This window comes from Mirounga leonina, unplaced genomic scaffold, assembly GCF_011800145.1.
Source record: "Mirounga leonina isolate KUSES-001 unplaced genomic scaffold, KU_Mleo_1.0 Mir_357, whole genome shotgun sequence".
Lineage (NCBI taxonomy): Eukaryota > Metazoa > Chordata > Mammalia > Carnivora > Phocidae > Mirounga > Mirounga leonina.
In genome coordinates this window covers 8558348-8573866 of record NW_023270702.1, presented here as the reverse complement: position 1 = coordinate 8573866, position 15519 = coordinate 8558348, and the positions used below count along the sequence as shown (strand labels likewise).

General features: G+C 46.3%; 1 protein-coding gene across 3 annotated transcripts; it reads left to right on the top strand.

Moving 5' to 3' along the window:
• The first annotated feature begins 1025 nt into the window (after nt 1-1025).
• Nucleotides 1026-14380, top strand: CASP6 (caspase 6). Of its 3 annotated transcripts, none has more exons than XM_035030267.1 (7): nt 1026-1176; nt 7383-7425; nt 7979-8105; nt 8528-8604; nt 10263-10438; nt 12979-13138; nt 13756-14380. In XM_035030267.1, the coding sequence occupies exons 3-7, from the start codon at nt 7990-7992 to the stop codon at nt 13989-13991; spliced, it is 765 nt and encodes a 254-aa protein (XP_034886158.1). In that variant the 5' UTR covers nt 1026-1176; nt 7383-7425; nt 7979-7989; the 3' UTR covers nt 13992-14380. The 3 variants fall into 3 exon arrangements, with proteins under 3 accessions (XP_034886158.1, XP_034886156.1, XP_034886157.1); XM_035030265.1 differs by having other exon boundaries at nt 1032-1176; nt 7959-8105; XM_035030266.1 differs by lacking the exon at nt 1026-1176 and adding an exon at nt 1977-1993 and having other exon boundaries at nt 7959-8105.
• The last annotated feature ends 1139 nt before the right edge of the window (nt 14381-15519 follow it).

Sequence of the window (15519 nt, the reverse complement as noted above, 5' to 3'; positions counted from 1 at the left end):
ATATAAGGCAGAGAATGTTATTTCCTGTCTTAACTACAGAATAAGTTACTAAAATAGATTTCTGAAATATGCATACAGCGAAATGAACAGTAGTAAATGGCATGGGATGAGGAAAATCCTGATTTCATATTAAAATATGAACTAAAGTTAATGACCGAGTACGCGTGGGAAAAGTTACCACGTTAAATTTTTTTTTCTCTCCCCAATAGGATAATCTGTATATTAGACGGATTTCTTATACTTATTTTAACGTATTAGAAATGATGCCTTAATACATTTTTTCTCAGTCTGAAGATGGTTACTTTTTAAATGACAAGGCCCAGAGAAGTTAGAAAAGATGAAGCCACCTTTTCATCCGAACTTGAGTTGTTCCTTGAAGCAAATTTACACAATAGCCAACCACCCCCTAAGGCGGAGCTCGGTTAAATGCAGCCTTGAGCGCCCCGCCGCGCCCAATTAGCGCACTGGTCGGGCATCTTACGGGTGAGGACAGCAGGCTCTGGCTCTAGAAGTCCTCACCTGTACACTCCGAAGTTCGGGCTCCCAATTTCTGCATGATTGCTTCCCCGAATTAACTTTACCTATGAAAGCCAGACTGAAATCCTAGGGTTGCCTCCAGTTTTACTTTGCCCCGAATTCCCCGAAGGGAATTTAAGAGAAATCTCAGGTCCAATAAAGTAACCGTCACTGGGGAAGGACTGCCCGAGACACAGGAAAACACGACACCGTCCACCTTGGAGGCGGTCGGGCAGCGCGAGCCCTGGAGGCGGGGACTGCGAGCCTCGGCTCCGCACAGGTGCTCTGAAACGGCCCGCCGTGGCTCCTCGGGGTGGCGACCGGCATAACCCGAGGGCCGGGCTCGCCTCCGGGCGCCAGGCGGACGAGACGGCGTCCCTCGGCCCTCCCCGGGCGCTCTGGCCCCTGCGAGCTCCGGCGTGAGGGGCAGGAGCCTGAGCTCGGGGGGCGGGAGGCACCGAACGGAGGCGCGGCTCCCGCGCACTCCCGGGAGCGGGCGGCGGGCGGCGGGCGGCGCGGGGGCGGAGGCGGAGGCGGCGGAGGAAGGGGCGGGGGCTCGCGGGCCCCTGGCTGCAGGAAGGGGAGGCCGCCCGGGCGTCGGCGCTGCGAGTGGGGACGCGATGAGCTCCGAGCCGCGGCTCCGCGAGGCTCGCCCTGCAGGTAGGCCGAGGGGGCGGGGGGCGGGGGCGCCGGACAGCTTCCCGAGGGCGGCGCGGGGCGCGCGGGCGGGAGCCGGGACCCGGGCTCGCTCTCTGCTGGGCGGCCCCAAAGAGTTGCGGATCTTGGAGGGACGCGCTGAAGTCCGGTGGGGGCAGCTTGTCAGCTCTTTGGTCTAGAAAACCAGCCCAGAAGCTCGCCGCCGCTCGGTGCGGCCCCGGGTCGCGGCGCCCGGCGCTGGGGCGTGCCCCGGCCGCCTTTGTCCTCCGGGCGCTTGGTTATCCCTTAAGCCTTGGAAGTCTGGCCGGGCCGGGGCTGGCGCCCCCCGCGCCTGCTCTTTTGGAACTTTCGGAAGGTGGATCTGGTTTTGTTTTCTGTTCGTGAGTTAAAAGTAGAAAGAAGTGGTTGCATGCATAATGGAAGCATAACCAGCCCTCAGGAGCGCCCGACAGGGGCCGCTGGTTATGCCCCTACTTGACTTGGGGACAAAAACCAGGCCTTGGCGGGCTGGGCAGCCCCAGTGTCTCTCCCACATCCACGACTGTTTGGGGATTTGAGTTGAAGACACATCTTTCTCTACAAAATAATCAACGTCTTTTTTTTTTTTTTTAAGATTTTATTTATTTATTTGACAGAGAGAGACACAGCGAGAGAGGGAACACAAGCAGGGGGAGTGGGAGAGGGAGAAGCAGGCTCCCGGCTGAGCAGGGAACCCGATGCGGGACTCGATCCCAGGACCCTGGGATCATGACCTGAGCTGAAGGCAGTCGCTTAACCGACTGAGCCACCCAGGCGCCCCCAAAATAATCAACGTCTAAACGTACGTTTAGAACTTTCTTCCCTGTCACTTACTGACTGTATCACTGATAGCTTTAGAAACTTGGAGCCTGGCCATAGTAAAAAAAAAAAAAAAAAAAAGGAAAGAAAGGGTTGAAACTAGCGGTTGATGCAGGATAACCTTGTTTCAGAGCTTTTTGTTCCTTGCTGCAGGAAACCAGGCTAGCCCCTGAGGCAAGTTGTAGAAGTCACCTTGGCCGTTCAGGGAGTGGCCTTGCCCTGGACGGACTGGGCAGGGTCCGGTGGCCACTCCCATTTTGGATTCCGTGGTGAGGTGTGGGCAGCAGGGGCAGGGCTCCAGGATGCCGACCACTAGTCAGGGCACTTGCCCCTCTATTCTTTTTATTCTTTCCTTTTCCTACCTGCGTCCTTCCTTTTCTCCACCCCACCCCCTTTTGAGTGTGTTCTAGGCCTGACATAGCTTACTCAATATAGGATTATTAAACAGATTTTTGATAAGGGAATATAGGTGGGTTTTCATAGGTACTGCAGTGAATGAAGACGATGACCGTGGTTAATGGAGAAGGTTGGAGAAATGAACCCTTAGTTTAGGAAGGGAGCTGGCCTCTCTGGGAGGAGGGGTTTAACTTGGTGACCAGAGTGCAGAGATTTGGAGTTTCCAGGCGGACCTGGCTTTGAATCCCAGCTCCACTGCAATGTCGTTGGACAAGCCTGAGGTACTGTCTCTGTCTCTGCCTCATGGGCTGTGGAGCTGAGGGCCAGAAAGTCTGGAGTGCCAGGCCCTCAACAAATGCGAGCTGGCGGGATTATCTGGAGGCATTATCAAGTTAAGGAGAGGAGAAAAAAGGAGCGATTAGTTTTGTAAAAATTAAACAGGTTCAAGGAGCAAAGAGATGGCAGGTGCATCATGGTGAAAAGGAAAATTGCCTAAATCAGAGGCAAGGAAAAGTGAAAAGAGGTCAAGAGACAAGTTTAATGACAGAACCATTTTTGAGAAATAGATTGCAGATGCATAGGAATTTACAAGTCTGTTATTTACGGTATCTCCATTGAAATTTACTTTTCCCATGAAGACAGAGCCCTTTACCCTTGTAGGCAGTTCATTTGTATTCCTGCCGTGTAATGATGACACGTATTAAGTGTGCCCTTCCTGAAAGTTTGTCTGCTGGGGACATACAGCCTAGAGTGACCACAGCGGAGTCACGGTGTATTATGTATATGGAACCTGGGACAAATTTATCAACTCCAGTACAGTTTTAGAACTTAGGTTCTAACAGCTGTGTCCATCGCTTTCCGTTCTGATTGTACAGATGCTAGAATAGAACCTGGCCATTGACTAGCCCCTGCGGGACGCAGGGTGCACGCTAATACCAGAGCGGGCTTTGAGCTGGCAAGGGTCCGAACTAAAGTTCTCAGAGCCCAGTTTCTTTCTGCTTCCATGGTGTTAACAGTAACAACAAAACACTTTTTAAAAATCCCTCAGAGATTGCCATATCTGTTAACTTTGAAACTGAATGTTATTTTAGGTTATCTGGAGCCGCCTGAAACTATCTTTCCTATATCCAGAGGTCACATCTAAGCTGAGGGCAGGGTTTGAGACCATCCAGATGCACAGCTGAAATTACACCTGGCCAGGAGGAATGGTGCAATTCCTTCCTTAGACTATAAAAAAATCAGTATTTTTCTTTTGCATGGATGTTATTTATTTACATATCTGTGTCCCATATTAGCCTGAGAGAAACTCAAGGACAGTTCTCATTTATATAAAAAAATGAATTTTAAAGACGCGATCGAGTGTCCCATCTCCCAATGCTTTCACCCTTGATGAGTTAGTTTGGTGACCGGCCACTCGGCACAGCTTCCATCCGCTACACTTGATGCCTTCGGCTCACCAACCGATGTGGAGCAAAAGCCAGAAGAGGTGAGTTCCTGGGTCTGCTCCTATGTGCGCCATGTCAGAGATCTAGTGCTTTCTTAATTGGGCAGGTTTTGGGGGAATGAATGAGGGGACTGTCCCTCACACGGGGATTGAATATGTTTAGTTTGAGATGTTCTATTTCTTTATCATTATAACTGGTTTAAAGATAAAGAGGTGAGGTTATTAAAAGGTGGATCCCGGACCACTTTTGAAAATAGAAGGCGAGAAAATTCCTCTGCCTTAGTAGAGCAGTGTGGAGAGTAGGAAGTAATCCCAGTATTTGGGGTGTGCGGTAGGAAGTATTCAGGATAGAGCAGTGTGGGGAGGGAGAGGAAGTTTCCTGGGTAGAACTGTACGAAGGAGGAAGTCTCCCCAGAAGAATGGTGTATGCAGTGAGGAAGTATCGCGGGTGAAGCGATGTCTGGTGGAAAGCGTCCTAGTAGAGAGGTGTGTGCCAGGGAAGTATCCCAAGTCGTGCACTGTCTTACGAGGCCGATTCCCTTTAGAGCAACACGGGGAGTAGGATCTCTCTCTGGGAGAGCGCTGTGTGGAGTAAGGGCTATTCCAAGTAGAATGATGTGTGGAGTAAAAAGTATCCCAGTAAAGCAGGGAGTTCAAAGGGCGGTATCCCCGAGTAGAGGGAGTCTGAGTAGGAAGTACTCCCCAGTAGAGCGGTGTGTGGAGCACAGGGTATCCCGACAGGGGCATGTGGAGCAGGAAGTAGGCCCGCAGGGCATGTAGAATAGGAAGGGCATTTGGTAGAGCAGCGAGTGAAGTAGGAAGTCTCCCGGGGGGTCCCTGCGCGTGCAGGAAGGAGGTGTGCCCGCAGGGGGGAAGTGAGCCCGCAGGAGGGAAGTGTGCCCGCGGGAGGCAAGTGTGCCGGGGTGCAGCAGTGGCTGGTGGGAAGCGTCCCGTCGCCCCGCAGAGAGGTGAGCGCGAAGGAAAGCGCCCTTGGGTAGAGCAGTGTCTTGGCAGGTGTGGAGAAGTATCCCAGGTAGAGCAGAATCCAGGTAGAGCAGGTGTGGAGACAGGATCCCGGGCGGCACGAGGAGTGTGCTCTCCCCTCCAGAGCAGCTGTGGTGTAGAAGTTTCTGTGTAAAGCAATTTGTGGAGTAGGAAGGGTAGGATGTAGGCTCAGGTGAGCAGCTTGTGGCATAGAAGTATCCCCGGTAGGAAAGTGCGTAGAGAAGGACGTATCCTTCACAGAGCAGGGCCTGGAGTGGGACGTATTCTGGGTGGAGTAGTTCGTGGAGTAAGAAGAGTAGAACGTACTCCTCGTAGAGTAGTAGGTGTCCCGGGTCGATCAGGGTGTGAATGGTAAGCCTTTCGGTAAGACAGCGCATGAGGTACGAGGTAACCGTGGTAGAGCAGTGTGTGGGTGACAACGGATCACCCACAGAGCAGGGTGTGGAGGAGGAGGGGTCCCCCAGAGAGCAGGCTGGCTTTAGGAGGTATACAGGGAGAGCAGTGCGTGGGGCAGGAAGAAAACCTTGGGAGACTGGGGAGGATGCTTTAGGGAGGCTGCTCTTGACTCCTCAACTTTGGTATGAAAATCACCTTGTGAAAAATGCAGATTTCCCCTCCCCTGGGATTCTGATTCTGTAAATCTGGGTTAGGATCCAGGAATGGACATTTTATCACCCAGGCCAGGAATTGATGCAGAAATTGATGAGAAAAACTGAGTTAGGGTCTACTGGACAGCAGAGGGCCTTTGTGGGGTCCTGGCTCGGTGTGGATGCTGGGTGGATTCCAGGAGGAATAGGCCGAGAGTGATGGTGAAGGGCACGGAGTCGAATCCCATCCTCTCCCTCCCAGGGCAGATTGCTGTCGGTGAGGGGGTGTGAGGCTAGAAGAGTCGGGTGTCAGGGAGAGAAGGAACGGGACCCTCCTGGTTACAAGGTGATGGGTGGGAGGGTCTGTCGTGCTTCTTTGGTGACTTCAAGGGAGAGGAGCATCTTGCTATACTGTTAATATTTGTTTATTCCTTCCCTTCCCTCCTCTCTGGGCTGTTAAGTTTATGAGGTAAAAACAGAGTCATAGCTGTGTGGGCCTTTACTGTAGAAGATGCGAGACTGTGCTGTCCAGTATAGAAGCTCCTGGCCACGTGTGGTTATTGAATTAAAAATTGAGTTCCTTAGGTGCACAAGCCCCATTTCAAGTGCCCAGCAGCCACCTGTGGCCCGTGGCTAGCACATAGGACAGCACAGTGCAGAAGGATTCCATCAGCAGAGAAGGTTCTGCTGCACGACACTGCTCTAAGGGAAGGGTCCAGTGAAGGGTGGCCCAGAGGATGGGGAAGTCTGATCACGGGTCGGGAACACAGGATCCCCATCATGGGACGGGTTGTAAGTGCAGGTGTGTCATTTGGGAGATCTAAAATTTAAGCCTTTGCCCTTGGCCTTTCCCTGCTCCAGACTTCTACCTCTTCCAGGTCATAGGGTAATCCAGTATTATCCACACACTGTGTTTCAGTTTTCCTGTGTTTTTAATTCCTTCTCGGTTATAAGGAATATCTGTAAAAACATTTTCTGCAGAACAATTCCATATTTCATTTGCGTTGGTCCATAATCACAGAACTGTTACTGTAGGTATATTTTGCAATGAATGCATTTGCATAATATTTTCTCCATTTCTTTTGATAGTACTTTTTCCTATTTTTCAAATAAGACTTCAGAGTGAGAGGGGGGCGCCTGGGTGGCTCAGTTGGTTAAGCGACTGCCTTCAGCTCAGGTCATGATCCTGGAGTCCCTGGATCGAGTCCCGCATCGGGCTCCCTGCTCTGCGGGGAGTCTGCTTCTCCCTCTGACCCTCCCCCCTCTCATGTGCTCTCTCTCATTCTCTCTCTCTCAAATAAATAAATAAAATCTTTAAAAAAAAAAAAAAGACTTCAGGGTGAGAAAGAATTGAGCTGTTAATTTATAGTTCACTTATTATTAAGCAGTTTCCCTTCCTTTTTCTCATTTTCATATACTTTTTAAGATTTTATTTATTTATTTGACACAAAGAGAGAGATAGCTAGAGAGGGAACACAAGCAGGGGGAGTGGGAGAGGGAGAAGTAGGCTTCCCGCTGAGCAGGGAGCCCGATGCGGGGCTCGACTCCAGGACCCTGGGATCATGACCTGAGCTGAAGGCAGACGCTCAACCACTGAGCTACCCAGGTGCCCCCATATACTCTGAGTTTTAAACCAAGCAAAACTTGAAGGGCTTAGGGGCGCCTGGGTAGCTCAGTTGGTTAAGCGACTGCCTTCGGCTCAGGTCATGATCCCGGAGTCCTGGGATCGAGTCCCACATCGGGCTCCCGGCTCAGCGGGGAGCCTCCTTCTCCCTCTGACCCTATCCCCTCTCATGCTGTTTCTCTCTCTCTCTCAAATAAATAAATAAAATCTTTAAAAAAAAAAAAAAAACTTGAAGGGCTTAGAGTGTGGGAGGCCTGCTATGTTTTACTGCAAGTCAAAAAGTAAATTAACAAAATTCAACTTTTTTTTAAAATAGGTGAGGAACAAAACATGACAGAAACGGACGCCTTCCGTAAGAGGTAAAAATGTGCACTTTCCTAATGAAGGCCTCTTCCTTTGCTGATCATGATCAGTCTGTAAGAAGCAAGAAGGGCACAAGGGAGTGAGTCAAGCTGAGAATGGCGTGTGTTAGCATTGGGACAGGGGGCTCGTCGACCTGCGCATTGGTTGCTGCCCTTGGTCGTTTCCGGACCTACAGTGATGTTGACAATATCTAGTAACTGGTGTGGTGCAGGCCCTGGAGCCAGAGCTGGGGCCTGGGCAGGCTGTTGTCCCTGGTTCCTGGATCCTGGAGAAAAGACGCCCCTGGAAGGACTGGGGGTCGGGGTGCTCAGGATGGCTGCCGTTTACCAATCAGTACAGAAATATTTCGGGGTTTTCCTTACCAGTACGGCTGCGAGGCTTTCCCAGAGCACAGCAGAAGCATGCCAGCCTGGCAGACGAGGCGCAAACAGCAGACCTTTGTCTACCTTCCACATTGATCTTGGGCTTGGAGGAGCTCGTTGTTCAATAGGACTTGAAGTGATTGTTGTTTAAAACTTTTCATTAACAGTGAAATATTTGATCCGGCAGAAAAGTACAAAATGGACCACAAGAGGAGAGGAATTGCTTTAATCTTCAATCACGAGAGGTTCCTCTGGCATTTGACGTTGCCAGAAAGGCGGGGCACCAGCGCAGACAGAGACAATCTTAGACGCAGGTACTAGTTTTACCTACCTGTCAAGAGGACGGGATATTTACGTGGTACTTATCAAAACTTGTCCCCACTGAGGAAATAACAGAGCAAGAGTATCTGAGGCTGGGCCTCACTTGGGCACAGGGTCCCTTGAGACCTCGCCTGAATTTTCTTCCTAACCCTGTTCTGTTAAATGTTAACAGGCTCTGCATAGTTACATACATATTTGCATAGCAGATGGCAACATTCTAACTTGAATCAGTTATGAGTAAAACCTTGCCCACTGTGGGTGATCAAGGAAAACCATCATTGTCATCTTTCATTTTTTTCTTTTCCCCTAAAGGTTAATTTATAGGTCATAAAAACCTGTATAGATGTACTCCTAGTAAATATGGGTATGTGACAACTTTGAATAGCTCCTAAGCTAATATCTAGTTTATCACCAGGTTTTCAGAACTAGGATTTGAAGTGAAATGCTTTAATGATCTTAAAGCAGAAGAACTACTGCTCAAAATTCATGAGGGTAAGTAGTTTCCCATTTACCTTCTGAGGGGATTGAGCATCCTATCTATAAAAGCATCCAAATACTTAACTGTGTTGTAAAAAAGTCTTAGTAACTAATTTAGCATGGGTTACAGGTTTGGTTGTGCCCCTCTGCTTGGATGTTACCCACCAGATTCAGAGACTCTTGCAAAGTATTATGCCTCCAAAGTTTTTGTTTAGCATATACCACTCATTACAGTCTGTTACTCTAGAAATGAATGAAATGACCTTCTCATTTGGGAATTAAAAGTCTAAAATGCAAATACTACAAATGCTGGGCAGTCATGTTTTAATTGACTCCTTCCATACTCAAGTTTTTTACTGGCATCAAAATAGTGTGGATTTATTTAAAAAATAGTAATTGTGGATTTACATATATTGTCTGAGTTTCTACATCACTGTGCAGTAGGTAATCTAACTTATGTTTATCATAATTACTGTGTGCCATGGGTTTTCAAGTCATTTGCAATGGACTATTATATTTATGTATTTAAACTGCAGAGCTTTTTAAAATTTGAGGGGTAACTGAAAAATAACATATCAGTTTCAGGTGTACAACGATTCAATATTTGTATACGTTGTAAAATGTTCACCAGTGTCCTTACCATCTGTCACCTTACAAAATTAGAAAAAAAATTTTTCTTGTGATGAGCATTTTAAAAATTTAGCCACTTTCAAATATATAATATAGTATTATTATAGGCGCTATGCTGTATATTATATCCCCAGGACTTATTTTATAATTGGAAGTCTGTACCTTTTGATCCACTTTACCTCACCTACCAGCAACCACCAATCTGTTCTCGATCTGTAGGTTTGGTTTCATACGGTATTTGTCTTTCTTGGATGCCCTTAAAATCCATCCATGTTGTTGCAAAGGCCAAGATTTCCTTTTTTATGGCTGAATAATATTCTTGTGTGTGTGTGTGTGTGTATGTATCTGTATAGATCTACACATCCATATATATGTTTATATCCCATTTTCTTCCTTCCTTCATTCACTGATGGACACAGGTTCTTTGCACATCTTGGCCGTTGTGCTTCAGTGAACATGGGGATGCAGGTGTCTCCAAATTAGCGTTTTCATTTTTCGTCAGTAAATACCAGAAGTGGAATTGCTGGATCAAATGGTAGCTGTATTTTTAATTTTTTGAGGAACCTCTGTACCAGACTTCTTTAACCTGTAAAATCATTTTAACTAGCTGCTTAGCAGGTTTTCTGCTTTGCTTGCGGTCAGTGCTGCAGCTGTAGAGTGAAGCTGTCGTGCTCACTGGAGGTGCGGCAGCCCCCAGGAGCCCCCCCAGAGTAGTTGCAGGGGCTTTCCAGTTGGCTCTCAGCAGCTCTCTGCTCAATGACACTTTTATTGCCACAATCATCCCATTATGTTTCCCATGTCACTGTAGGAAAGCTAATGAAATCTGTTCAAACTCTTTGAACTTTTAATAGGTTTTTAAAAATCAGATACAGTATGGTATAAATTACTCTGTTTGATTAAAGACTAGGTTGCGTTTCATTACATTTTACATTTATTGTAATTTTCCTCCTCCATATGTAACTTTATTCTCGTATTAGTAAACTGAATTTTTATATGTACATAATAAACATCTTATTTCTCTAAACTTTTGGCGGCCTTTATAGCGTCAACCGCTAGCCACACAGATGCCGACTGCTTTTTATGTGTTTTCCTGAGTCATGGCGAAGGCAATCACATTTACGCATATGATGCCAAAATTGAAATTCAGGCATTGACTGGCTTGTTCAAAGGAGACAAATGCCAGAGCCTGGTTGGAAAACCGAAGATATTTATCATTCAGGTAAGACTGATTATATTACAATCTCAATTGTAAAGTCCATGGTTTTGCACATGTGATTATAAAGAACTAAAGCCAATTTTGAAAGTAACTCTCCAATAATTGGAAAGGCCCTTTTGGCTTCCCAGCCAATCAGAGTTGCAATTGATAGTAATTCCTATTAGTAGTAATTCCTCCTTAACAAGGAATAAATAATAAAGATTATCAGTTTATTAATAGATTGACATTTGAAAGGACTTAAAATAACCAATGTGCCACACTCCAGCCGGGCCCAGCATCAGGTGCAGCTACCAGAGGAAGGGTCTCTGTTGGAAGAGACTGTGCAGGGAGGCCGGTGGGTACCTTTTCCCCTCAGCCAAACTGGTATTAGGGATTAAAATATGTTTGGCCCTGAAAGATCTCATTTGGCCCATCAGTAAGGAATCTGAACAGTGTTCTAGTGCAGCAGTTCTGTATTTCCATGAACAGCATGGGGGCATGGCCACATTCCGCCTGCCATAAAGCCTTGAGGGGAGGGAGCAGGGGGTCTCTACGGAGTTAAGGGTGATCCATGGTTTCTTTTTGGGACAACTGCCTTGGAGTATCCATCACATATGGGTGGAGTTAGAGCTCTAGAACTTAAGACAGGCAGCCTGGGTTGGAGAAATACATTTGAGAGTAATGAGGAGATGAATGGTAATGGCAGCCATGGGAGTAGATGAGTTTACAAGTATCAAGTATAGCTTGAAAGATGAGTGCAAAAAAGAACTGAGGGACAGCAATGAGCAGAGGAAAGATACTGAGGGGGCCGGCCCAGCGAATAGGGGAAAAATCGGGGAAAATAATGACATGATTGCTTCATGAAAAGAGTGGCCAGCCCCATCAAAGACAACAGAATTAGAAATAACTAGCGAGCTACTACGCGGGGATAGCCACAAAGGAGGAAAATGTTTTGCCCAGTTATTTCTCTGTGCCTCCAAGTCTTCATCTGTGAAAGGGGATAAAAGAGCACTGCCTCATGGGGTGGCTCTGAGGACGAACGACCTAACAGATGAACACACTTGGAACAGTGCCCGGCACACACACAAGCCCTGCATAAAGGCTAGCTCTCAGCTGACTGCAACGGAGTTGGCAGGTGAGAGCATCAGATTCTAGGTGTTTTACAGGAGAGAGAGGAAGACAGTGGAAAGTAAGTTCTGAAAAGAAGCCTGATGATATGAAATAAGATTAAAATCTCCCGTAGGGCGCCTGGGTGGCTCAGATGGTTAAGCGTCTGCCTTCGGCTCAGGTCATGATCTCAGGGTCCGGGGATCGAGTCCCGCATCGGGCTCCCTGCTCCTTGGGAGCCTGCTTCTCCCTCTGCCTCTCTCTCTGTCTCTCATGAATAAATAAATAAAATCTTTAAAAAATAAAATAAAATCTCCCTGTAAAAATGGAATTATTAGGGATCTTTAACTGAAATCACTCACAACTTTTTTCTTTCAAAGCTTGTAAGTCTTGGCAGCACTTTGTGCCCGCCGGTCCTGTCTCCGTGCTTTAATAAAACCACCTTTTGCGCAATAAATAAATAGCTTCTAACTCTTCAAGCATTTCAGAATGAGGGTTGCATTTAAAATACCACTACCAAATCTTACTAGGTCACTGTATTAAGTGTCCTAGGTCCGCCAGAACAAAGTACACAGCCTGGTGGCTTAAACAACGGAAATTCATTTTCTTACAGTGCTGGAGGTTAGAAGTCTAAGATCAAGGTATCAGGTCTCCTTGGCTTGGACGTGGCTGTCTTGTCCCTGTGCCTTCACATGGTCTTTCCTCTCTGCATGTCTGTGTCCTAATCTAAGACCCCAATTATAGTAGGTTAAAATCACAATAGACCTCCTTTTACCTTAGTTACCTTTTTAAAGGCTGTGATCTCCAAGTACAGTCACATTTGAGATACTGAGTGTTAGGACTTCTACCTATAAATGGGAGAGGGTGACAGAATTCAGCCCATAATAGTCATTTAAGAGTAGAAATTATGTCAGCCTTTGTGTGAGTCCGGATTAGCGGAGAAGAATTTGAGACTTCACTCTGAAGCACGAGCAAAAAGAAAGGGCCCAGTAAAAGAGGTCTTCACAGGTCAGGTGGTGTCCTTTTGACAATTTATGGCAGCAGCTGGGCAAGCACAACCCAGTCGGGGCATATAATATTCCCTGGTTCACCATTAACACCAGGCAAGGACCAGAGCTTTTAAAGAAGAGGTGCATCTTGGTGCTATAGCGTGGTTATTAATCCAGAAGAACCTTTAAGACCACAGAGGCTTTCTCCTCCATAGCAGACCTTTCAATCAGCACAATTTGGTGTACAGTTGAGGATGCCAGTTTTTTTGAAAACCTTAATTAAAGGTAGGCAAAAGCGGTCAGCTTCATTTGCTCCGAAACCGGACGTGGTTTCCGAAGTACCTGTAAAGTGGCTTGTGTTGCTGCTGACATGACGGTGTGTGAAATGACACGTTCACAGTAAACACGAAGCGCCGGGGAGAGGAGAGGAGGCAGGACAGGAAAGTGGGTTTCCTCCTCGTCTCCTAGGCGTGTCGGGGAGACCAGCACGACGTGCCCGTCCTTCCTTTGGACGTGGTGGATCATCGGACGGAGCAGCCGGAGGCCAACATCACCGAGGTGGACGCGGCCTCGGTGCACACACTGCCTGCCGGAGCCGACTTCCTCATGTGTTACTCTGTTGCAGAAGGTGGGTGGGTGTTTAATACAATCCGGGTGGGCTTCCCTGACTTGAGTTCCTGTACGTTTCACCTGAGCTTAAGACTGGTGCTTCTGTCCGACACCGCGATTTGATCCTCAAGTGCAGTCTTAGATTTCTTTGATCACATGGCCCAGGGTGATCTCTGAAGTGTAGAGTGACTTAATAGACAGATCATTCCTGAGAACCGTGTTAGGTTACAAGTTATACTGAATATGAGCTGCCTGTTATCAGTTGACGGTGATAGTGTCATGATAACACTCCTGGAAAGCTTTGTTGAAAACACTTCTTCGACTACCGTGTTCCTTGCTCGGGCAGCAAACTACGTTTTTCTTTCCAATCTCGTGTCAGAATCACTGCCTGGTTACTGTGGTCTTGGGAATTTTTAGGAAATGGAGGAAACTACATAGAATTAAGCCCATTTTTATAAAACTATATAAATTAATCCCTTTTCCCATATGAGACTAGTCAACCGAGAAAACTTCTGAAACCGTCAGGGGCACATCTTAAGAATTCAAGAATTTTTGAGCCCTTATATTTCTGTAATGGTGCATTATAAACTCAAAGTAACTGAAAGCCAAAAACCCTGCTCTTTTCCTTCCTTTTAGGTTATTATTCTCATCGGGAAACTGTGAATGGCTCATGGTACATTCAAGATTTGTGTGAGATGCTGGGAAAATTCGGCTCCTCCTTAGAGTTCACAGAACTCCTCACCTTGGTGAACAGGAAAGTTTCTCAGCGCCGAGTGGACTTTTGCAAAGACCTGAATGCAATTGGAAAGAAGCAGGTTCCCTGCTTTGCCTCAATGCTAACCAAAAAGCTGCATTTTTTCCCAAAATCTTAATGATAGGAACTATTTTGTTTTATGTATCTATTTTCAAAACAGATTTCCCATCTTTTTTATCAGTAAATATCACTAGGTTGAAATTTATGATATAGCAATTTAAAATGTCTTAAAGGTTTAACGAGAACTTTAAAAAATAGTTCATATTTGTATTAAACATGGTGAAAGGGTTTGATATATGTGAAATGAAATCCTCAGGGAATTACTATAAAAAATCCATAAGCATTTGTAATACTTGATTTTTATAGTAAATCACAAGGTTACTCGAAATACCTGGCTGATTTAACTTGTATTTTGTTAGGGTTTTTAATAAAAGTTTTATAATGTTTTTAAAGGTTTTTGAAAGCCAAGAATTAGTTGTTTTCCCTTAATAAAATATTTGAAATTCATATTTTAAGTTTTCTAATTCACATTCATTTGTATAACTCAGAGTAGATTTGTTTTACTTGGTCATACAAATTCATCTACATATGGATTTCCACTTTTTAATAAAAGATTTTATTAGAGAGAAATCACGAGTGGGGATGGAGGGGCCACATGAGAGACAGAAGCTGACTCCCCGCTGAGCAGAGAGCCTGATGCAGGGCTCCGTCCCAGGACCCTGAGGTCATGACCTGAGCCAAAGGCAGACACTAAACCAACTGAGCCACCCAGGTGCCCCTGGATTATGACTTTTTATACAGGACTTCAACTCTTAAAAACAAAACAAAACAAAAGCCTTTTTGGAAAGATATACTATGATCATGGATTAGAGGAATCAGTATTATTAAGATGTCCATACTTTTTTTTTTTTTAAAGATTTTATTTATTTATTTGACAGAGAGAGACACAGCGAGAGAGGGAACACAAGCAGAGGGAGAGGGAGAGGGAGAAGCAGGCTTCCCGCGGAGCAGGGAGCCCAATGCGGGGCTCGATCCCAGGACTCTGGGATCATGACCTGAGCCGAAGGCAGACGCTTAACGACTGAGCCACCCAGGCGCCCCAAGATGTCCATACTTCTAAACAATCGACAGATTCAGTATCATCTCTATGTAAATACCAATGGCATTTTTCACAGAACTAGAAGAATCCTAAAATTTGTATGGAACCACACAAGACTCCAAATGGCCAAAACCATCTTGAGAAGAACAAAGCTGGACGTATCACGCTCCCTGATTCCAAACTATAATACAAAGCAATAATAACAATATGGTACTGGCACAAAAACAGATTAATGAAACAAAATAGGGAGCCCACAATCAAATAATCTTTAACAAAGATGGCAAGAACAAAGCAGGAAAAGACAGTCTCTTAAAGGGGCACCTGGGTGGCTCAGTCGGTTAAGCGTCTGACTCGGTTTCAGCTCAGCTCATGAGCTCAGGGTCACGGGATAGAGCCACAGTCGGGCTCTGTGCTTAGCGCGGAGTCTACTTCAGATTCTCTCTCCCTCCCTCTCAGTCTCTCTCTTTCCCAAATCAATAAATAAATCTTAAAAGAAAGTCTCTTCAATAAATGGTGCTGGGAAAACTAGACAGCTACATGGAAAAGA

What these genes read in the sequence shown, in the direction of transcription:
- CASP6 (XM_035030265.1), top strand. Translation starts at nt 1,137, where the DNA reads ATGAGCTCCGAGCCGCGGCTCCGCGAGGCTCGCCCTGCAG. An exon ending in ACGGACGCCTTCCGTAAGAG is followed by an intron (nt 7,426 to 7,958) that starts GTAAAAATGTGC and finishes TTTCATTAACAG; the next exon opens with TGAAATATTTGATCCGGCAG. An exon ending in AGAGACAATCTTAGACGCAG is followed by an intron (nt 8,106 to 8,527) that starts GTACTAGTTTTA and finishes GTTTATCACCAG; the next exon opens with GTTTTCAGAACTAGGATTTG.